The sequence below is a fragment of the Megascapheus bottae genome, chromosome 32 (assembly GCF_031878675.1).
Source record: "Megascapheus bottae isolate mThoBot1 chromosome 32, mThoBot2.hap1, whole genome shotgun sequence".
Lineage (NCBI taxonomy): Eukaryota > Metazoa > Chordata > Mammalia > Rodentia > Geomyidae > Megascapheus > Megascapheus bottae.
The window spans coordinates 4004674-4030712 of record NC_143540.1 but is presented as its reverse complement, the minus strand read 5'-3'; the positions used below and the strand labels follow the sequence as shown (position 1 = coordinate 4030712).

Genomic DNA, 26039 nt, shown 5'->3' with positions numbered 1-26039 from the left:
GCCCCAGGGCCACGCATGCCTGCTCCTCCCAGCTGGATCCAGGTTCGAGGCCAGCTAGGACGGCAAAGTTTTGTGAGACCTCCCTGCTTTTGTTCAATTAACTAGGAGGGAAAAAAAAAGGAGAGAAGTGGAGAGCTGTGGTTCAAGTGGTAGAGCACCAGCCTTGAGAAAATAAAGAAGTAAATAAAAGCAGCACGGGGACAAGGCCCAGGCCCTGAGACGAAGCCCCTACAGTTAAATTAAATTAAATTAAATTAAATTAAGCAGACACGGGGCCCATCGGGCGTCCTCAGGCTGCGGCTTCCATGGGTCTCCCACGTCTCCCGGCTTTGTCCCCTAACAATAACGTCCAGCTGCAAGGCTCCAGTTCCGATGCAGCGAGGACCGCCGCCATTGGGTGGCTGTCGAGTCTTCTCCAGCGGTGCCCAGACACAGGAGCCGCAGCGAGGCGCCGCCAGGCCCGGCGTCGCCCCAGCGCCTCTCCGGGTCTCTTCCCCACCACCGCCGCCGCCACCAGCCCACCCCAGCCGCTGGGCCGGGAGGGAGGGGGGGGGCGCTTGATTGACAAGCCGGCTCGCCCAATCCCAGGGCGGCTCAGATAGCCGTCACGACGGAGACCCGGGGACGGTGCTGAGACGGCCCATCTGATTGGACGGGGGGAGTGCGTTTCCTGCCTCCGGGGTCCCGCCCCCCTCGGGAGAGCTACGCGGCGGCGGAGCGCAGGCCTCGTGCGGTAACGGCCATCCCGGCGGCCGCCCCGGCGTCCTGGGCTCTTCCTCGGGAGACGAGCAGCCGCCCGGGGCTGGACAGCGGCCAGGTGAGACCCCCGAACCGACCGGGGGGCCGCGCCTCGGCGGTGACTCGCGGCGTCGCTTCCTCTTCCCCGCGGGGGAGCTCAGCCCCGGGGCGCCGTCTGCCGGCGGGGCGCGGAGGCCGTGCGGGGCGGGGGGGGGGCGACCTCGGGCCTCCCCGCCCTCCCCGCCCTCCTCCGCGCTCCTCCTCTGTCCCGGGGGCCGAACCCCATCCCCTGAGCGCGAGATGTCTGACTCCCTCCCCCATGCCGGGACAGGCGAGCCCCGGTCCTGGGACACGCGGTCCTTTCATGTTGGGGCTCCCAGTCCATGCCTACCCCGGGGCCGGGGGGCCGGGAAGGAAGGTAAGGGGCGTGGTAGGAACCGCGGGGGGGGCCTGGGAGCCGGAGGGAGCCCGCAGTGCGCGCCGGCCCCTCCCCCGCCTCGCTCTTCCCCGGGGCTCTGGCCGGACCGGAATCCGGGGCTCCTTTCGCCCGGGCTGTGCGCTCCGGGACGCGGAGGTGGCCTGTCGTGGCTGAAGCGAGGGGGACGGGTTGGTTTGGGTCACACCAAGTCCAGGGCCCTGGCGCCTCCCTGGGGGGAGGTGGATCTGGCCCCAGGCCCTGGGCCGGGCAGTGAAAGTGGAGCTCTGCAGCGGAAAGGTCACTTCCCCGGGTCCTCGGGAGGATGAGAACTGGAGGTGGAGGAAGGTCTGGTCCCTTCCCAGCCGGGGGAGCGCGGTCAGAAGTCTTCTCTTTTACATACTTGGACAGGGCACGCCAGCTCTTAAAGATCTTGGGAGGCATCTGGACATCTTTGTGTCTTGATAGCCTCAGCCTGCACAGTGAGGTCAGTGGGGGAAATAATGCAAGAAGAAAGGGTCGTTTGGATCTCTTCTTTCTTTTCTTTTTAAGTTGGTGGTTGGACGTGGGCTTTGAACTCAGGGTCTGGGGTGCTGTCCCTGAGCTTTTATAAGCGCTCAAGGCTGTGGCTCTATACCACTTTTGCTGACCACAGTGCTACTTCAGGATGGTTTCCTGGTGGTTCGTTGCAGTTAAGAGTCTCAGGGGAACTTTTCTGCCGGGGTTGGCTTTGAACCGTGGTCCTTAGGTCAGTCTCCTGAGTAGCGAGGATGACAGCCACCTCCACCGAGTGGGGAGTTTTTCAGTAGTGTTGTGTGGGTGTGGGTTACCTGTGTTGGGTCCAGTCCTTTAGCTTTTTCCATTCAGATCTGGTGCTCTACCACACCTTCACTTGAGCCACGCCCTCACTTCTGGCTTTTTTCGGGGAGGAGATGAAGGGTCTCCCAGACTTTCTTCCCAGGCCAGCTTCGAACCTCAATCCTCAGATCTCAGTCTCTTTGAGTAATGAGCCAGGAGTGAAGACCGGCTACTGTTAGTCGTCACATTTTGTTAACGTAAACACTTCCATCTTTGTCTCACACTGCTGGTTTTCTTGGGGGAGATTGTGATCTGTCCAGGGGTTCCATAACCACCCCGTGCTGAATGTTGGGCCATTAAAATTTAAATGCGTGCCTCAACTTTCTCAAGCATTGTGGTTTAGACTTCGCAGTGGTTCCAAGCCCATGTAAATAAAAATGCGTAATGTTTGGTTAGGCAGTAAGTGGTACTTTGCGCTGTGGGTGTTCCTCTTTTTTTCTTTCTGAACTTTAAGAACTTCGCAAAGTTCAGGGTGGATTGAGGTGATTATTGTTATAAGTAAATCTGGTCCGGAACCCTGCATGAATAAGTTTACTGACCTTGATAATAGAGGAAAAATAGCAGAAAGTTAAATGAGCATTTTGTTGATAAGTGAAATTGAAAGGAAATCTAGAAATTGCTGAGCATTTAACAGATTCTTTGTAATACTTTTAACGTGATTTAGGAAGACAGCTAACAAGGCAGCAGCTAGGTCTGGATGATCCTCACGGTCTGGATGATCCTCACGTAGCCCTCTATCAAGTAGAACTTACAGCCTTCCCTTTAAAACTGATTGCACATGCTTTGTTTTGATGACATTTATGTATCTTTGTGGTTTCAGTCTCCTGACATGAACCTGAGCTTTTGTTTTTGCTCAAGGCTAATGTTGGAAAGAAGAATCTCATGGAGCTGGGTGAAGTGGCTTATGCCTGTAATCCTAGCTACTCAGGAGGCTGAGATCTGAGCATCACGGTTCAAAGCCAGCCTGGTATGAAAGACCACCAGAAAGCTGGAAGTGACACTATGGCTCAAGGGGTAGGGCGGTAGCCTTGAGCTGAAGAGCTAAGGGGCAGTACCCAGGCCCCGAGTTGAAGCTCCACAACCGACAAAAAAAAAAAAAAGAATCTCACAGACTTTCCTACCCAGGCTGGCTTCAAGCTCTAGTCCTCCTATTTCATCCTCCTGAGTTGCTAGGATTACAGGTGGCTCCAGGCCCTATTTAATTTTTATCTTTGAATTACTCAGTAGATTTAACTGGGTTTCCTGTCTTGCTGTTCTGTTCGCTGTGTCCTGCCTGTTGTAGACCTTAAAATAAAACTCTGAATATATCCCCCACTGGTCAGAAATCTATGAGCACAGTTTGGGTTTCATAACCTTTGCATGTCTGCACAAAACCTATTTTTCTCATGTAGTACTGCTCGTCCATAGCTGTCCCTGACCACGCTAGTCCTTCACATTTACTCCTGTATTAGGCCTACCTTCTGATCACGGCTCTTGAAACTGAATGTCTACGTATAGATTGCCTGCCTGCTGTTGAAACCAATTTTCCTTAAGTTACCCAGGTAGCAGTGATGTCAACTTTTGTTGAGGCTCATTTTTGTTCCATGCGTTACTGCTGTTATATTTGAATCATAGTCCTCATTCATTCATTCATGTAAAACATAAAAGAAGGAAACAGAAGTATGTTATTTTTTAGTTACTATTTTTAGCATACTGAACAAAGGAGTTTCAATTCCACACATCAGATTATGAGTACAATCCATCTCGATCAGGGTAACCCCTTCCATCCTTCTCCCTTCTTCCTGGGTTGCTGAGATTGAGCCCCTCAGATCTCCCCCTCCTGAATAGCTAGGATTCTAGGCATGCGCCACCAGTGCCAAGCCTGCAGGATAACTGCCATATAACAAAGCGGTTTATGAATACAGTGCATCTTGATCACTGTCACCCCTTCAACATCTTACCCCCTTCCACCCATTTCTTAATTATTTTTTCTTGCAACTTTAAAAAAAAGTGTATTTTCCTGTCAGGATAATGTATAGAGGAGGTACAGTTACGTTTGTAAAAATAGGAACGCTTCATGAACGCTTTTCGTGTCATCCTTGCACAGGGGCTGTGCTAATCTTCTCAACATCAGTCCAGTTTTAGTACCTATTCTCTCCTCCCCCTTTAGGCTTCTTCCCCTTTCCTTTTAGCTCTCTTCCCTAACATATACTCAGTAGACATTTTATATGTGTACATACATGCGTCTCTCTCTCTCTCTCTCTCTCTCTCTCTCTCTATATATATATATATATATATATATTTTTTTTTTTTTTTGCCAGTCTTGGACCTTTAACTAAGGGCCTGAGCACTGTCCTTGGACTTTCTCAAGGCTAGAGCTCTACCACTTGAGCCACAGCACACTTCTAGCTTTTTTCTATGTATGTGGTACTGAGGAATCGAACCCAAGTCTTCGTGCATGCTAGGCAAGCACTCTACCTCTAGGCCAAACTCCCAGCCCATATATCTCTCTCTATAGATATGTATATATAGAGAGATATATATGCTAATTTCATGCCTTGCCTTAGCCTTCCTTAGCCTGTGAGGCCTGTGAGTATATTCTTCCCTCCAGCCAGTGGCTCCCTTAGGTTAATTAGTATTAAATTTGGCTGCTAGGAACAGGAAGATGCCAAATATTTTTACTCAATTCAATATTGGCATGAGACTCAATGTTCTTTCCAGGTATAAGGGTAATGTCTATGTGTATTATTAGTAGTAATGCTGAGATTAAGATTTCTTTTAAATTTTTTTTTCTGGTGAGTCATGGGGCTTGAACTCTGGGCCTGGGCCCCTTCAGCTCAAGGCTACAGTCCTACCCCTTGAGCCACAGCGCCACTTGCGGTTTTCTGGTGTTTAATTGGAGATAAGAGTCTCACAGACTTCAGTGCCTGGGCTGACTTTGAACCAGGATCCTCAGATCTCAGCCTCCTGAGTAGCTAGGATACAAGCGTGAGCCACCTTTCCTGGCAGCAACACACTTATTTCTGTTTTCCTGCATTGCTAGGATGAAGAGCCTGAGATACCACCCAGCCTGTGGTCAAGATGGAGCCTTGTGAACTTAACTATTTTGGGGAGTTGAGGGGGAGGGGCTGGAGTAACTGATCCTCTGATCTCTGCTCTAGCAAGGTGACATGAGCCACCATTGCCCTACAGAAACATGTATTTGTAATTAGGGAAAATCACTTATAAGTGAACTTCATTTTAAAAATTGGTTAATCAGGGCTGGGATGTAGCTCAGTGGCAAAGTGCTTGTCTAGCAAGTGCAATGTCCTGGGTTCGATCCCTAGTGCCAAAAAAGAAAAGACAAAAAAAAAAAATACAGTTAAAAAAACAAACAAACAACCAACCAAAAAAAATTGGTTAATCAGCTATCTTGGGTTGCATTTTGTTCCCCCATAAAAGTATGTTCAAGTCCCATCCTCTGTTCCTCACAATGTGTGCAGAGGTCATCAAGTTAAAGTGAGGCCATTGGGTTCTGCCCTAATCTAGTATGACTGGTGTTCTATTAAAGAAAGGAGAAAAAAATAGTGAGAAACACGCAGACACACACACGAAACATACATAACATGTTATATATGTACATACATATGGATATGAGGAAACACACACAGAAAATGCTCAGGAGTTGATGGCTGTGCTCAAACCCTGCCTGAGAGCATCAGAACCTGAGAGAGCTGGGAAAGGTCTTTTGGTAACATGTTTAGAAAGAGCATGATCCAGCCCATTCTAGCCTTCATCAGGGAGCTAGCCTCAGGAAACAAATGTACTACACAACTGGAGGAGTGAGGCAGCAAGAAATAAAAGGCTAAGGGTCAGGGATGTTGGATACTTTGTAATCCCAGTACTTGGAAGTCACTGGACTTTAGTGAGTTTGAGGTATCCTCAGCTCTCCAAGTCCCTGTCTCAAACAGGAAAAGTAAACTGAGGTACTCAAGAAAAAGTAAGTGCAGGAAGTAACTGGTAGCCTTGGGACTGGAAGAATAAAGAAGAGTTTGGGATTTATATCTAGAAAGATCTGAAGTGGATAGACAGGTGAGTGTTATAATCAAGAGGTATGTCAATTGCTGAGGGGTTGGACTTTAAGGGATGACAGTGTCAATGAAACAAAAGGCTGAATGAGAGACTTTTCCAAGGCAAGTGAGTATAAATTGATTATGGTGCTAGTAGGGTCTGGTGAATGGGAAGATAATGGATTGGGTAGAGCTGTGGTTTGGAGGTTCTGTATGAAGCATGGTGCGTTTGAGGTGACAAGACATTGAAGTAGAAATGGTGACAATGCTGGAGCATTTGTAGATAAGTTTTTAAAATTTTTTGCATATACACTTACATACATAAGATAAAAACTTTTTTTTTTTTTTTTGATGCTGGTCCTGGGACTTGAACACAGGGCTGAGATGCTGCCCCTGAGCTTTTTTTGTTCAAGGCTAGGACTCTTCCACTTGAGCCACAGCTCCACTTCTGATTTCTGGTGGTTTGTTGACGATAGAGTGAGTCATGGACTTTCATGTCTGGGCTCACTTTGAACCATGATCCTCAGACCTCAGCTCCTAAGGAGCTAGGGTTATAGGCGTGGGCCACCAGCACCCAAACCAGCAGGAAAAAAGGAGTTTGTTTCATCATAATCCAGTGAGGAAGCAGTCAAGGCTAGCACTCTTACCTGAACCCTAGCACCACTTTCTGGCTTTTTTTCTGTGTATGTGGTACTGAGGAATCAAATCCAAGGCTCGTACATGCTAGGCAAGCACTCTACGAACTGTGCTACCTAGTATTTTGTTTTGTTTTAGGATAATTTCTTATTTTCCTAATAGTTGAATTTGTTTCATTAGTGAGTTTGTTTACGAAGGAAAACTATTTAGGAAGATACTAAAATTGAAAAAAAACACCTTCTGTATGAATTACCTAGTCTTTTTGCATTATTTATGGCATGTCAAAGTTAGTTATTCTTGGATTGTTCTCCCTTCATTGTTTACTGAGAGTGTCATAGCTCAGCCAAACTTCCGGCCTTAGTCACTTGGGTATTGTTACTAAGCTGATTCTTATCAGAAACAGGAAATTGTCAAGATGTGTGTTTAAGTACAGTAGATTCTAAAATGGTTTTGGAATACCATGCTAGTGATCCCTGTACATTTCATTTTTTATATACTACTAGTTGGTTCATTTTTCCTCAAAAAATAACTGGCAGGTCTGGGGACGAGGCCCTGAGTTTCTTATCCTGCATTGCCAAAAATCCCATGCCCCGAGCAAACAGAAACCAATGGATTTGCTAGAAAGAGCCAAATTTGTCATTGCCTGTATGGCAAATCCTGTCTTTCTCCATGTACAGATTGGGTACAGTGATTGAATGTTTGAACAGTATTACTGTTATACCTGATGTATTGGTAAAAGTAACTTGGGAAAGAACATGCCTAGGTATTTGAGTTGGTATTTGCCTATGAGTTTCCAGAGTAAACATATTTTCATAATAATGGGATTTTAATTTCATTCTGGAGGTTGTGGAGGCTGCATGAAATGTGATGGTAAAATATATCATAGAGCCGCAATATGTATTGAATAATGATGAAAGCATCCTACCTACATGAAAGTAGGTCCATTTGAAGTATAAGACCAGTGAAGGCCTTTTGCTCTGCCTTTAGTTAATTTACATGTAGTGGATGGTGTGAGTGAGATTTCATACACACCATCTTGATGTTAGGTATTCAGTACCAAAACCTCAAGCCAGGACAGCAGACTGGGTTCTCATCGCAGCAGCCCGCTGGCCACGTGCTTGTTCCTTACCTGGTGGCCATCAGCCACGCTGGGCCCAGTTAGTGCCATGAGGTCTCTGCCCTGGGAGGAGGCTTCCCTCCTGTGTGTTCCCAGGCGCATCCATCAGGCCTCTTGCTCTGGAGGTTGAAGGGAAGTGCAGGGGAGAGACTCAAGAGAGCTGGAAAGGAAGGAAGGGGGGTAAACACAAGAAGGATTTAGCGGGTCTGTGACCTGGCCCTCCTTCAGATCCTCAGCATGAAGTCATGATTCCATTTCCATGTGCATTTGTCAAAACCAAAGGCTGGGGAACAGTGCGGCCTGGTGGCCCCCACCCAAAACCCCAGCCCTTGGGAGGCTGAGGCTGGAGCTGGCTGGAGGCTGCTTTGTGTGCTGTGTAGAGACACTCCTGGGGATAGACAAGGTCAAAGGCCAGGAGATGGCTCCGGGCTCCTCTGGCATTGGTCCTAGAGTTATCCAGATCACCTCAGCAGCTCTTCACCCCCGAGGGTTTTCCCTCCATGATCTCTGGCTCCACGTCCTCATGGGCTGTGCTGTGTGCTTGCTGCTCTGGGCACGGTTGCATCTACCCTGAGGGTGGAGTGGTGAGAGGACAGCCTGGAGCAGAGGTGTTGCCCCACCTTTTGCCACCCCCTCGCTTCCTTTCTTCTTCAGGCCACCATCCCCTGGCTTTTTAATAGTGTTACTGATTAAGTCTTTTTATTTCTTGTTCAAGTTTGTCATTTTTACTCTCTTTGAAGCAGTTTATCAGTTCTTAATCTAGTTTCAATTTCATTGATTTTAACATTTTATTGCTTTCTTTTTTTTGGGGGGGGGGAGGGTGGGTCATGGGGCTTGAACTTATCTTGGGTGCTGTCCCTGAGCTCTTCAGCTAAAGGCTATTGCCCTACCCTTGAGCCAAGCCCCACTTGCCATTTTCTATTGGTTAATTGGAGATAAGAGTCTCAGGTCCTTTTGTGCCTGGGCTGGCTTTGAACCTTGATCCTCAGATCTCAGCCTCCCGAGTAGCTAGGATTACAGGCGAGAGCCACCTCACCCTGCTTGCTTTCTTCTTTCTTAAAGCTTTAATTCCCCCCCCCCCCCAAGCTCTCAGAAGGGTAAGAGATTTAAAAAATTGCTGGAAGATTTTTTTCCTTCTGAGTATTTGCCTTTGGTACCATAAATGTCCTTCCAGGCATTGTTTGAATTTTCAGCAAGTGAGCACTTCCCAGGACGGATTTCTAGTTCGATTCTGTTACAGTCCAAGGGGTTCAAGCTCACAGTGAATGATTTCAGTTCACTTCAATGCGTTGACATTTCTTTTATGGCGCAGTCGGTATGACACATGGCTGTCTTATCTCCACGCACTTGGAAGTATGGGTGTTTTTCTTTATGGGGGCCGAGGATCGTCTACAAGTTAGTTGGATCCTTTTGATGGACTGTGTTGCTGGGTCTTTGTACCTTTGCTCATTTTCTCTCCCAAGTAAAGGCTCTGGCTCCTTAATTGGGTTTTCTGTCTAGCAGAGCTGCTGACTTGTCTCGTCCTTGTCCTCGCAAGGGCTGGAAGTCTGGGTTTGCTGCTTGGACTTTGATCTTGGGTGTGGGGCCACGGTTTTTCTTGTGGTATTGTCTGAAATGGTTCTGTCTTGAGCTGGGGCTGCTGTTGACTTTGTATGGGTTGTTGTTCCTGACTCTCCCTCCTGTGCTCGATTGCAGGGACTTCCTTCATGTCAAGCCAAAGTTGCAGCTAGGGCATTGCCCCTCAGTCACCATCACTCGTCGTGGGCTCTGCCTGCCTGCTCCTCACCTTCAGCGCTTCCTTGCTTCCGTTTGCAGTTTCAGTTGTTTTTGCTAGAGGAATAGGGGAAGGGACAGCTTTCCCTTTCTCCTTCCGTCTAGTTTTCTTTCACATGCTGGATATGGCAGGACTGACTGTTTATCCCTCAAGGACTGTGAGAAGCAGGTGTAATATGAGTTACTAATTCTACCACCATATACAAAGTTCTCATGTATTTGGACGTTTATAGAGAGTGACTACCCCCTCCACTTCTGTGTGAACCAATAAATTTGACACTGGTGCCCAGTTTCTGTTCCTACCAACACATTTACATTGAATGGATACCAAGAATCAGGTATAGGGCTGGGAATGTGGCCTCATGGTAGAGTGCTTGCCTATTATGCATGAAAGCCCTGAGTTTGATTCCACACACACAGATAAAGCCCAAAATGGCACTATGGCTCAAGTGGTAGAGTGCTATCCTTGGGCAAAAGAAGCTCAGGGGCAGTGTCCAGGCCCTGAGTTCAAGCCCCAGGATTAGAGAGAGAGAGAAAAAAAATAGATGTAAAGTTTTCTTCCAAGAGTGCATCTTGTTGAGCTTTGTATGTGAAATAAACACACAAAAATAATACTAACTGGGAATTGCCTTGTGAAAGCTAAGTCAGTTGATTTGAAAAGACTTATCAAAGGAAATTGCTATAAAATTTCCTCACTTTTCAAACAAGTTTGAGTGAGACCTTTATTGTTTGGGGGCAATATGCAGAAAAAATGCGTTGTATATTTAGAGCAGATATGACCACTGCTTTGTAGGGCTTTCCTTTTAAGGAGCTTGTAGCTTGTACCTGAGGGAAGAAGGCTCTGAGACTGCCTCTTCTATTTCCTGGACTTCCATCAGCATCCTGGTTTCTGTATTCGTATTTTAGTATTTTCAATCCACGCAATAATTTTATTCACATTTTGGTATCGTGTGATTGTATTTGGCCTCTAGTGAGAAATTTCAGTTGAAAATAGCTGAAAACTGTTTGGCCCAGTGAAGACATTATCAGTGTAAGGAACTGAAGGTCGGTCCAGGAGGCAGCTCACTTTATCAGGGCTGGCCCCATTTCCCAGCAACTGTCCTTTCACTCCAGCTGGTAACAAGAGGGCTACAGTAGGAGCATTCTTCAGCTCTATCTGCCTATGAAAAAAATCCTGAAAGTCTCCTGCTGTGTTTCTCAAGAGCCAGTTTTCCCAGGGGTTTTTAACATGCTGTGTCTTGCATCCCTCCTTGACCTTCTGGCATTAGTTGGAGCAGCTTTGCTAGGGAAAGTTGGTCGCCATTGGATTCTCACTCCTGGCTATCCATTAGAGGCACACGGGTCAGTTTTCTAAAGTAATAATACTTGCTTGACATTTTAGGTTAATTAAAATACAGTAGGGGTTCAGGTACCTTTTTTTTTTAAAGTTTACATGGGGCTTTAATTAACCCAGGGTTACCCCTGAAGCTAGAGTCATTCCCACAAATTACATGGCTAAAATAATAATAGAGAAGGCAATCAGAATGTTGTTTGGAAATGAAACATTGAATGCTGGGTATTGAGCTTGTCAGTATGTCAATTGTTACCTTTTTCAAAATATTTGTTGCCAGTTTTATGTGTTTAGAGTTACTTTTCTATGTAAATTTTCCAGCCAGTTTTTCAGGAAAGATTTCAGTAGAACCTAAAGCTCATTCTATTAGGCTTCTGGACTAATTGGGTGGTAGTAGGTCCAGGGAAGAAACAGTCACTGCTTAAGTGTCTGTGAGTCTCTCTGTTGCTGGCTTTCCTGTTGCTCATGACTGTAACTTTCTTATATCTTGTGTTAGTAATGAAAAATTGTTCTTTTGAAGAAATGTCAAACAAAAGCTGGGGAAAAATATCTATAAGTATATGTATTAATCCTTGAACTTAGAGCCAGAACACTGTCCCTGAGCTTCTTTTGCTCAAGGCTAATGTTCTGAGCTTGAGCCACAACTGCACTTCAGGCTTTTTAAATAGTTCATTAGAGATAAGAGTCCCATGGATTTTCCTGCCTTGGGCTGTCTTTGAACTGTAATTCTGAGATCTGAGCAGCCTCCTGAGTAGCTAGGATTATAGGCACAGACATGATCCTATAATCCTGGCCTCAAATATTTTTTTTTTGTATTTTTCTCGTCAGTGTTTTTGAGTACCACATCATCCTGTTTTTTCTTTTTCTTTTTTTAGTGCTGTGGGGGCATATTTATATCATTCTTTTACCATGTGTGGGAGACTTTGAAGCTTTGCATACTCCAGAATGTATCTAGCTTGTTTATGCAGTATACTTGATTATCCGTGCATGATGAATTCTAGATTCTACCAGCATGTGTTGGTAGGTAAAATGTTTATAATAGTACCATGCATTTTAATGTTTGCAGTGTCTGTCTTTGTCACTTCTTTTCATTCCCGGTATTTAGGCATTCCTTTCCAATTCTCACCCTCAGCCCCCCTCTTGGTGCTACTGAAGATTGAGGGCTTCGTGATGATTAGGCAAGTACCCTACCACTTGAGCCACATTTCTAGTCATTTTTGCTGTTGGTTGTTTTCCAGCTCCTTTCGCTTGGACTGCCATCTCCTTCTCCCGCCTCTCGGGCTCGCAGGGGTCTACCACCATGCCTGGTGTGTTGAGATGGGGTCTTGAAATGGTTTTGCTTGGGCTGGCTATGAACCATCATGGGGAAACTATCAATTTCACTAGCCCGACAAGAACTACCTTTATTATAATGAGCCTTCTTAGTCTGTATTTGCTGCTTTTCTTATTTCCACCCTACTTCTTATTTGTTTTAGTTGCTTTACTACTTTTCTTTCTTCCCTTTTTGTTTCTCTCTTATTTGCATGTACATGCAAGAGAAAGACAGCGACAGAGAATCAGAGTATGTGTATGTATGCATCAATTCTTGGGCTTGAACCTCAGGGTCTGCCTAGCTGATGTCCCTTTGGGCTAAAGTCTAGCATTACCACGTGAGCCACAACTCCACTTTCAGCTTTTTTGAGTGGTTAATTGGAGATGAATCTCATTGACTGTCTTGGAGCCAGGATCACCCCCTCCCTCTCAGCCTCCTGAGCAGCTAGGAGTTACATGCATGAGCTGCCGGAGCTTTCGTGTATCTGTGTGTGTGTGCTGTAGATTCAAGGTAGGCCAGTGCCTTATTCTGTTTTTGAAACTGCTTAGGATATATACTTTTCACTCTTTTCTTTTTGAAGGGGGGGCCAGGAGGTGGGAGTAGGAATTAACTCTTGAGGGCCAAACACTCTTACCACTGAACTACACTGATAGCTTGGGTTTTTCTTAATGTTAATCATTTGAACTGAAGCATCTCCTTCATAGTCCTTTCGTTACTTCCACAGTGTCTCAGATTGTTTTATTCCTGAGATAAGGATGTTAAAAATTGTCTGGTGTAGCCCAGACCCAGAGTTCAAGTCCCACAACCGACCAAAAAAAAAAATTGTTTGGTGTAATAATTGGTGTTTTCTCCTTGTGGTGTTCTGCAGTTACATTTTTTCCTTATAATAAAATGCTGCTCAAAAAGCTTCTGTATTGTGTAGAACTTAAGTTTCAATCCTACCTATGTATTGAGTAGAACATTGTATAATAAACTTTATTGCTAGCACTAGCTTTTGCCTTACTTTATGTAATGCTAATGTAGCAATGGGAGTTTCGAGTGTGTATTTGTGTGTGTGTGTGTGTGTGTGTGTGTGTGTGTGTGTGTGCTAGTCGTGGGGCTTTAATTCAGTGCTTCACATTCTTGGATTTTTGCTCATTGTTGGTACTACTATTTGAGCCACACTTTCATTCCTGGCTAGTTAACTGGAGATGAATACCTTGGGTTTGTCTACCTGTCTGGCTTGGAGCTTCCAGCCTCCTTGAGAGAGGATTACAGGAGGGAGCCACTGGCTAAGTTTTGTTTAGTTTAGTTTTTGCCTGATATATTTTTCCCTTCAACTCTTAGTGATGTAGTAAGTTCCTATTACATCAATTTTATGTAAAACTGTTTTCTTTGGCTTACAGGGCTGAAAGATGGCGGAAGAAGTAGTGGTGGTAGCCAAATTTGATTATGTGGCCCAACAAGAACAAGAACTGGATATCAAGAAGAATGAGAGATTATGGCTTCTGGATGATTCTAAGTCCTGGTGGAGAGTTAGAAATTCAATGAATAAAACTGGTTTTGTCCCTTCTAACTATGTGGAAAGGAAGAACAGTGCTCGGAAAGCATCTATTGTGAAAAACTTGAAGGATACCTTAGGTAAGTTGTTTTGAATTAAAAGAAAGAATAGTTGGGCACAGTGGCTCACGCCTGTAATCCTAGCTACTCAGGAGACTGAGATCTGAGGATCAAGGTTCAAAGCCAGCCCGGGCACAAAAGGACCAGAGACTCTTTATCTCTACTTAACCTATAGAAAATGGGAAGTGGGGCCTAGCTCAAGGGTAGGATGGTAGCCTTGAGTTGAAGAGCTCAGGACAGCACCCAGGCCGAGTTTAAGCCCCATGACCCACAAAAAAAAGAAAGAAAGGAGAGAGAGGGAGGGAGGGAGAGAGAGCGAGAGAGAGAGGACTTTCTTATAAGTGGATTCTGGATTGTAGGTCTTTGTACAAAGTTCTGAAAGAGTTGACTTGAAAAGGTCAAGAGTGGGATTTCAGTAGACCAGCTGGGTTTGGTTCCCAGCAGTTGTTCAAGCCAAGACACTGATGAAGGTCTTCCAAATTAGCAGTTTCTGTCAATCCAGGCCCAAGTTCAAAGGTCAAGTGAGAAGGAGCAGAATGGCCATGCTGAACTTACTGTGTTAGCAATGAGCTTCTTCTGTCATGATGCCACTGGAAACTTAGAGGAAAATTCTGCCTCTCGCTAAAGTCCAAAAAGGAAGATGTGGATTACCCAGGGACGAGGACGTCAGCAGCTTATTTGACGTGGCAAGTTACTGAGTTTTGACATGTAATGGTTTAACATTTTTTAAGCAGTTATTTTCTATTTGACGTGAATTTTAAGCTTGGGTCATTGTTAAGACCCACAGTACTGATCTCTTTGCTATTTTATTTTTTTAATTTCACCATCCTTAGTTCCTCGAATGGTTTTTGTTTTTGCTGGCCTTTTTTTGGGGGGGGGGGGCGGAGGCAGTGGAGCCTTCTTGGAGCCTTCTTTACCCTGGCTTAGCTAGGCAGATAGGAAGGAAGTAGGTGCGGATGAATGCTGCCCTTTTCTTATGAAACTCTTCTTAGCTAGCAGGAAGGAAATGGGAGAGACAGGAATTAATTCTGGTATCAGGCAGGCATGCTGCTGCTTTAGGGCTCTTGGTCTGTGTGTGGACCAATAGAGCATAATGAACAAATACAAAATGTTAGTTAGTACTTTATATTTAGTATATTACTTACTGCTTAGTACTTTATGTTTGCTTTTATTTTGTATGCAGAGTTATTGTTAGACGTTTCCAGTGGTGGTGAAGGTGGTCACCGGGACGTTTAACTGCCCAGATCAGTAACTAACCTGTCAGACCTTAAACTTCCTAAAGCTGGGAAGCCTCTGCTAGCTTTCTTATACACAGTATTACTGTTTTAGCTGCCTACATTCCATGGTGTTGGAAATGTTGTTTTGAAGTAATAATCTTTGGCCTGTATAATTATGTAAATTTAATTTGGACCATCTGACAGCCCCCTCCCTTTTCAAAAAAAATTTAGTAAGGGTTTAATTTCCTGTAATAGTAGAAATAGTTACCATTCCCTGCATAGGAAGTGCAGGTTAAAGACTAGCCTTTTCCTGTACTCAGTTTTAAGTGGCCCTTTTTCGTAACTTAAATGTGTCCTATTATTAATGAATTTGTGTCACAGCGATTGTGTTGAGAGTCATTGTTTGGAAGTTAAGACTGTAAAGGAAGAAGCAGAGAAAAGGAAGAGTGCATGTATTCTTTTTTAATGATTTAAAAATATATTTGCCTTACTATTTCATCTGAAATAAGTCTTAGCCATAAGGCCATCATGATTTACTTGTTTTACAAGTTCTTTTCTAGTTTAGAGGGAAAAGTTTTTGGAAAGAGGAAAACTTTGTGCTGGCTTGGGTGTGGGCCAGGTCACGTGGGGTGGGTGTGGGAAGTTTCAGTGTTGCCGAGCAGGCCAGGAAGTCACTAAGAATTATCCTGTGCTGTGCCGTGTTAACAAGTTTACCAAGGACGTCGCAGAATTTTGTTCAAAATGGATTGGTTAAGCGTCTTTAAAGACTTTTTCAGTAAGTTATACCTTTTGATAAATCCATACTTGCTGCAGTTTTTGAATTAGTTTTTTCACTTTTGTTAATTTCAAGAGAAATTCTATGAAAAAGCTGATAGTTTGTGTTTATGTAATATAAGCAAAATGATGGGTAACATATCATGTGCTTTTAGCTTTAACTTGTAAATAAAATCATTTTTAAATGTTTTAGTATGAATGTTTAAGAAAAGGGGAGTAGATATGGGTGATTTGGATTTGATGCAGTTTTAATTTAGTAACACTCAAGATGGCACAAACATCTGAAGTGAATTAAATCAATTTAAAACATACTACGAAACTTTTTCAAAAACAGAATCCATAGCAGAGTTCTTTATCCTTGAACTTTTTGAATGAACATACTATTGTTTACAACTTTTTTTGTTCAGATTTTGTAGCCACAATGTAAAAACAGTGTGTCATACGCTAGTACACTGCTAGTAATTTACATAATACTAATCTGTGCATCTCTGGAGGCCTTTTTATTATATCCGATCTTCTTGAACATTTACTTTATATATATATATATATATATATATTTTTTTTTTTTTTTGCCAGTTCTGGGCCTTGAATTCAGGGCCTGGGCACTGTCCTTGGGCTTTCTCAAGGCTAGAGCTCTACCACTTGAACCACAGCACCATTTCTGGCTTTTTTCTATGTATGTGGTACCGAGGAATCGGACCCGGGTCTTCGTGCATGCTAGGCAAGCACTCTAGCATTAGGCCAAACTCCCGGCCCTTACTTTATATTTCTACAAAAAACGAACAGAGGAATTATTCTAGCAATCCCTTATACACAGGAAATGCTTAAGGAAATCGGGACATGGGGCAGAACAGAAAAGGAGTAGTGGTGGTGTTGAGGAAGATGGAATTATAGCATGAGGAACCATTTCATTTGTGTCTCTTTGATCGAGAAAAGTTAATGCTGTTGTAATATGTCTCATAACTTCTGCTTACTTATTGAAGACATAATAAGATTTTGGATCTTTCCATTTCAAGCTTTTGGATTACTTTGCTCTTTAAAGAACTTATTAATTTGTTCACTGACATATTTTTATTGAGAGTACTGTAAGCCAGATGAATCATAAAGCGAAAACCTAGTACTAATTTTCAAAGAATTTAGGTTCTGGCTGGGAGTTAGATGATTTTTATTATTATACTTTTTGTTACTATAGTGAATTTCATATCTAGTGCAGTCATAAGTATATTGATCATAAGTCAAACACATGCTATATAAGGAATGTAGAAAGATTGTATTGTACCATTAATGCAGTGATTTCACATGCGTCATTTACCAGTGCAATGGTAATAGTATTTACTGTGTCTTAAGAAGTTAATGGTTAATCTTAAAAGCATTTGTGGTCCAAATGCCACCGTTTGAGATTTATAATGAAAAGACTTATTTCCTTAGTCTCCGTAGCACTCCCAAATTAAATTTTGTCAGGTAGCTTGTCAGAATACAGGCAGACCGTTCATTCACCTAATCTTTAAATGGACTTAAGGAATGGAGCGGGGTGTCAGTGGCTCACGCCTATTATCCTAACTACTCAAAAGGCTAAGATCTGAGGATCACAGTTCAAAGCCAGCCTGGGCAGAAAAGCTTCCATAAGACTCTTACCTCAAATTAACCATCAGGAAACTGAAAGTGACACTGTGCCTCAAAGTGATAGCATGCTAACTCTGAGCAAAAAGAGCTCAGGGACAGAGCCCAGGCCCTGAGTTCAAGGGCCACGACTGACAAAAAGAAAAAGAAAGAAAGAAAAGATTAAAGCAAACAAGATCTGTGCTCTTGTGTGGTAGCTAGAATGCCCTTGGAAACAAAAATTGCACAGGATTTTAAATAAAAGAACAAGTACGCAGTACGTTATTTTGTATGAACATGAGAAAAAGTTTAAGTCATTGCAGTAGGAAGAATACCATATATTTGTGTTTAGACCTAAGCTCTGCTGATTTCCTGCTCTTTGTTAAGCAAGACCAGGCGATCCTGGAAAGAACCTTCGCTTCTAAAAAGTCCTATCGTTCTGGGAAACAACTGCTTCTGTGTATCGTAGGAATCAGGACATCTGTGAAAGAAGTGGAGACATAACCATGATAAAGTACACTGAGGGGAAGTAGAAGAAGCAGTAGTATTTATATTGGGTTTGTTTGATTAAACATCTACTACACAGTGATAAAGCATGAAGGGAAAGTGTCATGGCTAAACTAAAGAAAATGTGATTAGAAGAGCACACTCAACCGGCTTAGCTCAGAGAAGGTGAAAGGGACACTTGAGTGGTCAACAGAGTGTCGGTGGGCAGGGACAGGGCAGTTCCAGCCCGCGTCCTCGTCCTCCTCCCAGTCCTCATTGCTGACTTGTATGGGGTATGCAGTCTTCCTGGATGGAGCCAAGCTTGATGGTTTTCTGTTGGGAAATCTAACATTTGTACCTCTTGGCAGGGGATGGATTTGGTTATCTTCATCCCCACCCCTTTGTTCTCTGTGATTAGGAAGGAAGGCTTTTCTGGATCAGTGTTTTTTGGCATGTACGTGTGTTTTACTTTCTCATTCTACTACAGTCCACCCATTTCTCTGCTAGTTAGCTTCCTTCTGATTGTGTTTGCATAGAAACTTTGTGATTGTCACTATGAACTTGGTGTCAGGTCTGATAACGTAGCTTGGAAAGTGTATCAGAAGTAATCGCTGGTTTTAAAACAACAACAAAAACGCCTGAAAAGATTGATAAAATCGCAGCCTGGTGGGCGCAGCATTCTCATGGTGGCATCCAGGCAAGCCTTACAGGTCCTCAAGCGAAGCTCCCTTCTCTGTGTGCTGGTTCACTTGGCTAGCAGGTGCTAGCATCTCATCAGGAAACACGAGACTCTTCTTCAATGCCAGGGTTTTCTATCCCAGTCACCCTGCCCAGCTTGGGTAGTATTGAGAAACGTGAGTGTCTTGTGTATAGCTTAGAAGTGGATTTAAGTTTTAAAAAAGAAATATATTCACCTAATTTCTGTCTTTTTATTGGAGTTTAATTCATTTCTGTTTAATTACTGATAAGGACTTAACTTTGTTTTTTCCTATATTATACTTGTTCCTTATAATTCCTCTATTACTGCCTATAATTACTTTATTATTTTTGATGAAGTACTGTTTTGTTGCCCATCTCATTTCTTTGTATATTTCTTGTATTTCTTAGTTTTTCCCCAGCAGTAACCCTGAGGTAGCTAACATTTTAGGAGTTCCTTCAGTTTTCTTTTTTTGTTTTTAATCTCAGAATGTTTTCTTTACGCTTTTGGAACATGACTTGACTTTCTGAACTTTCTTTTTTATTTATTTATTTTTTATTTTATTATTATTATTTTTTTTTGCCAGTCCTGGGCTTGAGCTCAGGGCCTGAGCACTGTCTTTGGACTTTCTCAAGGCTAGAGCTCTACCACTTGAGCCTCAGCACCACTTCTGGCTTTTTTCTATGTATGTGGTACCGAGGAATTGAACCCGGGTCTTCATGCATGCTAGGCAAGCACTTTAACCACTAGGCCAAACTCCCGGCCCCTGAACTTTCTTTTTTAATGTGTTGGAATGCCTGAATTTTTTTTTTTTTTTAATCAAGGCTAACCCTCTACCACTTAAGCTACAGCTCTTCTTCTGATCACTTTTTTGTTTGTTTGGTTTTGGTGTTTATTTGGAGAGAAGAATGCCACAGCTTTTCCTTCCTGGCTGGCTTTGAACTTTGATCCTCAAATCTCAGTCTCCTGAGTCACCAGTGCCCAGCTAAGTCTGTGTTCTTAACTCACTCATATGGTTACTAGAGTCTATTTTGTTTGCTTAGTAGTCTCCTGGTAGTTCACATTGTTTCCTTCGACTTCTGAAGCCAAATGGAAAAGTGGGGCAGCCCGTCCCTATTTTTGCAGAATAGCTGTACCAATATTGTTTTGCTCTTGCAACACTTGGGCGGGCCACTTCCAGTTCTTAGACTTCCCAGCTTGGGGTCAGCCAGAGGCGAGACCTTAGGGTGTTCTCGCCTTTCCTGCGCATGTGCCCAGCGCCAGTCGTATGCTCAGGTGTGGGCACGCAGCAAGTTCCTCACCTCTGTGGGTAGCCTTCCCCGTTGTCTTCCTCCTCTCGCAGGTCTTCAGCCCTGTTCCCTGTCTAGTTGTTCTTTGCCCCCGGGCTGCTCCAGGAATCAGTGATTTGGGGTTAAAGCTTCCTAGGACGACACCCTAGCCCCGGGTGGGGATCAGGTGAACGCAAGGCGAGCCATGGCGCTGGTTCTTCAGGGAACTGCGGACAAGTTGAAACCTACCATCACAGTTCTCTTAAAATAAGATCTCTGTTGCTCCCTCCAGCTCTTGGAGCACATTCAGAGGTTGAAAGCACTGCACGGGATTGAAGATCCTTTTACACTCTCATTGCCTCCTTTTTTAAACAGGCATTGGAAAGGTGAAAAGAAAGCCCAGTGTTCCGGATACCGCCTCCCCTGCCGATGATAGCTTTGTGGACCCCGGGGAGCGTCTGTATGACCTCAACATGCCTGCCTATGTGAAATTCAACTACATGGCCGAGAGGGAGGACGAGCTGTCCCTGATAAAAGGGACCAAGGTGATCGTCATGGAGAAGTGCAGTGACGGCTGGTGGCGAGGCAGCTACAATGGCCAAATTGGATGGTTCCCTTCAAACTATGTGACTGAAGAGGGCGACAGTCCTCTGGGAGACCACGTGGGTTCTCTGTCAGAGAAGTTAGCCGCAGTTGTCAACAACCTCAATACCGGGCAGGTGCTGCACGTGGTCCAGGCGCTTTACCCCTTCAGCTCGTCCAATGACGAGGAACTCAATTTTGAGAAAGGCGATGTCATGGATGTCATCGAAAAGCCAGAAAACGACCCTGAGTGGTGGAAGTGCAGGAAGATGAATGGGATGGTTGGTCTGGTGCCAAAGAACTACGTGACCGTCGTGCAGAGCACCCCGCTGACCTCAGGCCTGGAGCCTTCGCCCCCGCAGTGTGACTACATTAGGCCTTCCCTCACCGGGAGGTTTGCGGGCAACCCATGGTATTACGGCAAAGTCACCAGACATCAGGCAGAGATGGCATTAAATGAAAGAGGGCACGAAGGGGACTTCCTCATTCGGGACAGTGAATCTTCGGTAAGTCAGGTGGCAAAGGTGAATGGAAGTGGAGCAGTGGCCATTTCTCATGCCTGGAATCCTAGTTACGCAGGCGTCTCATGTCCGTTCAAAGTCACTGTTCAAAGTCAGCCTGGGCTCTGATTAACCGCTAGAAAACCCGGTGTGGCTGTGGCTCAGAGTGGTAGAGCACTAGCCTTGAGCAAAAGAGCCAGGGACAGCACCCAGCCCTGAGTTTAGGCCCTGTGACAACAGACAGGAAAAAGGTACATGGCAGTAGAGCTTTGAGTGTTTTTTTGTTTTTGTTTTAAAAAGATGAAAGCAGGCTGTGGCTCGAGTGGTAGGGTGCTAGCACTGGGCAGCGAACCTCAGGGCCAGTGCTCAGTCTGAGTCCAAGACTTAGGACTGGCACCAAAAAAAAAAAAAAAAAGGACTGCAGAGGTTAAGTAGCTTTCTTAATGTTAACCAAGTTGTAAGCCAGGGCACAGTCATAAATGTTCTAAGGGAAAATCAGCATTCTTTCCCACTGTATGTATTTAGTGTTTTTTTTAGCATACATTAATTTTAATAAGGAAATGTCACCAGCATTTCTACACATGTGTACAGTGAATCTTATTCACATGCATTTACACTCTGTTGTTCTTTTTCTTTTTTTTTTTTTTTGCTGGTGACTGAACTCAGGCCTGAGCAGTATCCTTGGGTTTTCCCCACTTGAGCCACAGCACCACTTGCAGCTTTTCTTTTTTTTTCTATGTATGTGGTAGCGAGGAATTGAACTTGGCCCTTTGTGCATGCTAGGCAAGCTCTACCAGTAGGCCAAACTCACGGCCCAAGCTTCTAATTTTTTTTTTTTTTTTTTTTTTTGCCAGTTCTGGGCTTGAGCTCAGGGCCTGAGCACTGTCCTTGGACTTTCTCAAGGCTAGAGCTCTACCACTTGAGCCTCAGCACCACTTCCGGCTTTTTTCTATGTATGTGGTACTGAAGAATTGAACCCAGGTCTTCATGCATGCTAGGCAAGCACTTTAACCACTAGGCCAAACTCCCAGCCCCTTATTTTTTTTTTTTTTAAGTTGTTTTTTTTTTTTTTTTTAAATTAGCTTTAGTTGTACAAGTTAAAACATTTTCATGAAGTTTCCTTGTCCCATTTTTGTACTTGTAGATAAACTAGTTCAGCGGTTCGCACCCTTACTCATTAGTCCTCTCTTCTTCCACTGGAGCTCCTGCTCTCCAAGAGAGAGCCCGTCCTATATCCCTTTCAGTTTTTGTCCTGGTGGATATTAATTGTGAGTTTCGCCATGGCATTTCAGGCATGCATACTGCTTTCTCTGTACCCAACCTCCAGCCCCCGATTGATCCCCAGCTTACGCTGAGATTCCTTCTGCCATGTTCGTACGTACCAACGTCGTCCCTAGTGAACAAAAGAGCTGTAGCCCGGTGCTGTTCAGCATTACTTGGCCTTCACCAGCTATGTTAGTTTTGCATTCCTGGAATATTTTCTGAGGCATTAAATTGATAAGTAAGTGGAAAAGACTGAGAGTAGAATGATGCCCTAGATGAACAGGGAAAAGCCCTTCCCGTGTTGCTCTTCTTCAATATGTAAGAGAGTCACAGATGGTAGGAATTCTAAACTTGAGTTGACATTTAACTTGGTTGTTCAAAAGTTAAAATACACTTTTTTATTATATACTTCTGAAACCTACTATAAAACTTTGAAATACACTTTCAGTAAAAGGTAAATTATATTGAAGTATTAGAAAAACATCCATATAAACAGATTAAGCCGGGTGCTCGTGGTTCACGCCTGTCTTCCTAGCTATTCGGGAGGCTGAGAGCTGGGGGGGATCATGGTTCAAAGCCAGCCTGGACACAAAAGTTCTTGAGACTTAGCTCCAGTGAACCACCAGAAAACTGCAAGTGACACTGTGGCTCAAAGTGAGACAGCACCCAGGCCCAGAGTTCAAGCCCCATGACCAGCCCCCAACACCCCCCCCCAACCCCTCCAAAATGGAGTGAGTTATTTGGACTCGTACATATTTGCATGGATTTTAAATTTGATAACACTCATTTTCCTTAAAACTTCCCTTTTTTTTTTTTGCCAGTCCTGGGCTTGAGCTCAGGGCCTGAGCGCTGTCCTTGGACTCTTTCTCAAGGCTAGAGCTCTACCACTTGAGCCTCAGCACCACTTACGGCTTTTTTCTATGTATGTGGTACCGAGGAATCGAACCCGGGTCTCCATGCATGCTAGGCAAGCACTTTAACCACTAGGCCAAACTCCCGGCCCCTTCCCTTTTTTCTTGATCGATTATGACATTGCTTTTCTATTTATCAGATCAAATTAGGTTTTGTGTGACTGTAGCTGTCCAAGATGAATGTACATACATTTGTACAAAAGATTGAAAGAAAATGTTTATGTTTAAAAGAGGTTGAGATTAACTGAACTTCCTGCTATACACTTGGAAAGATGAATTTGAGCATAGAATATACAGATTTACTTGTGAGTAGAGCACAAATACTAGGTGAACTATGCCATTATATTTAATAATACAATTTTTAAGTTAATGGTCTTGAATAAGCGTATTTTGTCTGGCCTGCATGATGCTTTTTAACATTTCAGTTCATTGCCAGTATTTAATGACATACTTTTTTGTGGGGCTTGAACTCAAGGCCTATACACTATCCTTGACCTCTTCAGCAAAAGGCTAGTGCTCTACCACTTTGAGCCATAGTACCACTTCCGTTCCTGATTACATATTAGGAAATTGAATATAAAAATGCAGATTTCTGATCTCCCTTAAAATTGAAAGCTCATCATTGGCATCATAGTCCCTAATTTCTGCAAGACAGGAATCACAGGTGAAGTGTCCACTTTCTTTAGACTAGGCGTACACCGTCATTCTGTCTGTCCATCTTCCTGACACCAATTAACATTACTCTCTTGGCTCACGTGGTACTTGAGTTTGTGGCTTGCAGAATTTTGATAAATTTTCATTTGTACTTTGTTTCTGATAATTCAGAGTATTGTTCCTAAGTCAGTTGCCCTTTGCTGTAAATTGAGAAAGAGATGGTAGAGATGTTTGGGATTTTTCTCATGTATTTCTCCAGTAGTCAGTTTGAAGAGGAGTTCTCTTGCCTCAGACAGGGGACTAAGGATGTGCTGTGGGCGTCATGCGATGGGCACGGAAGTGCAGAAACTTGACTGAGTAGTCCTGCCCCTAACTAAATGAATTCTCTGTCCCTGAGTTTTCTCATCTATAAGAAGTATTTGTCTTGAGGAAGAACGGAAATAATGTACTTGCATAATCGCATGTGGTACCTGGTAAATGTTTAGATATAAAAATGATGATACAGCTGGGCATCTAGGAGGCTGAGAGTGGAGGAACATGGTTCAAAGCCAGCCCAGGCCAGAAAGTCAGTGGGACTCTTATCTCCAGTTTACCAGCACCACCAAAAGAATCTTGATAGGAAGCTATGTCTCAAGCCAGAGAAGCTCAAAGACAGTGCCCAAGCCTGAGATCAAGCCCCAGGACCCCCCCCCCCCACGCCTCTTCCTTCTCCCCCCCTAAATCATACAGGCTTTCAAATGTTTACTCTTATTTGTTTTGTTTGTTCTTCTCTTTTAGCCAAATGATTTCTCAGTATCACTAAAAGCACAAGGGAAAAACAAGCATTTTAAAGTCCAGCTTAAAGAGACTGTCTACTGCATTGGGCAGCGAAAATTCAGCACCATGGAAGAACTTGTAGAACATTACAAAAAGGCGCCAATTTTTACAAGCGAACAAGGGGAAAAATTGTATCTTGTCAAGCACTTATCATGATACTGTTCATCAGAAGCGACTGCAGTACAGCTTTGATTCTCATCGTAAAGTTGAAAATGAGGAAAATAGTGATCCAGTCTGCTTGATTGGATGTTGCTGTTCCTAACTCTGTATGAGAATTGACTATAACATACAAGTATTTTTATTATAACCCAACCCATACATACATAACTACATCTGCAGTGCATTTGCATAGAACAAGTCCTTTTCTTAGGTCTTCTATTTTACTGTTTTCTTCTTGCAGGTTTTGTCTTTGCTTCTAATATTAAGGTTTTGTATTTTGGGGAAAAAAATCAAATGATGCAGCTTAGAAGTCTTTATAAAGAAGTTCCTTATTACTTTTCCTTTATTTCCTTGTGAAGATACCTTGTTAGTTTTGTCATGGACTCTTCATATAAAATTATATATGGCATATGGTAAAATAAATTTCTTGAAGAGTGTTAATCTTTTTGTGACAATAGCAATAATACATGGAAAATTAGAAATTGATGTATTTATCACAAGTGTAAATACCAGGTATGTCAGTCAGATGTGCCATTATTAAAAATTATTCATTGTCTTCAGTGTACTACAAAACGGGTGTGATATAGGGTAGGAAATAACTTGTACAATTTTAATTTACAGCTGTTGAAACAAAAATCACTAAATTCTTAAGAATTCTGAGTGGTTTTTTTCTCATCTGGGGAAATAAAGCAGTCTGAGTTTAGCTTTTAAAAGTGAAAATGATGGCTCTAGTGTCACTTTTCTCCTAGTGTTACTTAACAAGTTGTTTTAGGGAGAGGTGAGACAAGATAGATGAAGAGGCAGGAAATTTTTAGTTTTTAGCAGACTTATTAAAAGATTGAAGACTGAGAAGTTAAGAGCAGGAAGAATGTTTCTGAATGACAGTGCAGTGACGATCGCGTTTAACTGAGTGGCCAGTGCTGGTAATTCTACCTGTAATCCTAGAAACTCAAGAGGACCGTGGGTCTAAGCCAGTCTGGGTTCTTATCTCCAGTTAACCACCAGAAAGCAGGACGTAGAACTGTGGCGCTAGTGGTCGAGTGCTAGCTGTGAGCACAAAAGCCAAGGGACAGTGCTAGGCCCTGAGTTGAAGCCCCAGGACCAGAACACACACACACACACACACACACTTCTGAAGACTGATTTGCCACTGGGTGGCAGCCCTGGTTTTCCCTACTAAAGTAACATCAGTATAAATACTACTTAAGATATGAAGGTCTGTTTTCTTTTTCTTTTTTTAATTGCTTCTAAAAGCCTTTTAATTCTTATTATATATGAGTGTTTATTAAAGTTATTTATTGTGGACA

The 26039-nt window shown here is 43.6% G+C and overlaps 1 protein-coding gene and 1 pseudogene across 4 annotated transcripts; one reads left to right on the top strand and one right to left on the bottom strand.

Moving 5' to 3' along the window:
• The first annotated feature begins 689 nt into the window (after positions 1 to 689).
• On the top strand, positions 690 to 26039 carry Nck1 (NCK adaptor protein 1). Of its 4 annotated transcripts, none has more exons than XM_090323144.1 (4): positions 690 to 817; positions 13593 to 13827; positions 20223 to 20935; positions 24535 to 26039. In XM_090323144.1, the coding sequence occupies exons 2-4, from the start codon at positions 13602 to 13604 to the stop codon at positions 24727 to 24729; spliced, it is 1134 nt and encodes a 377-aa protein (XP_090179270.1). In that variant the 5' UTR covers positions 690 to 817; positions 13593 to 13601; the 3' UTR covers positions 24730 to 26039. The 4 variants fall into 4 exon arrangements, with proteins under 4 accessions (XP_090179270.1, XP_090179272.1, XP_090179271.1 ...); XM_090323146.1 differs by lacking the exon at positions 690 to 817 and adding an exon at positions 1076 to 1156; XM_090323145.1 differs by lacking the exon at positions 690 to 817 and adding an exon at positions 11819 to 11915.
• On the bottom strand, positions 4050 to 4142 carry LOC150043055 (U6 spliceosomal RNA; annotated as a pseudogene).

What these genes read in the sequence shown, in the direction of transcription:
- Nck1 (XM_090323144.1), top strand. Translation starts at nt 13,602, where the DNA reads ATGGCGGAAGAAGTAGTGGTGGTAGCCAAATTTGATTATGTGGCCCAA. An exon ending in AAACTTGAAGGATACCTTAG is followed by an intron (nt 13,828 to 20,222) that starts GTAAGTTGTTTT and finishes TTTTTTAAACAG; the next exon opens with GCATTGGAAAGGTGAAAAGA. An exon ending in TTCGGGACAGTGAATCTTCG is followed by an intron (nt 20,936 to 24,534) that starts GTAAGTCAGGTG and finishes CTTCTCTTTTAG; the next exon opens with CCAAATGATTTCTCAGTATC.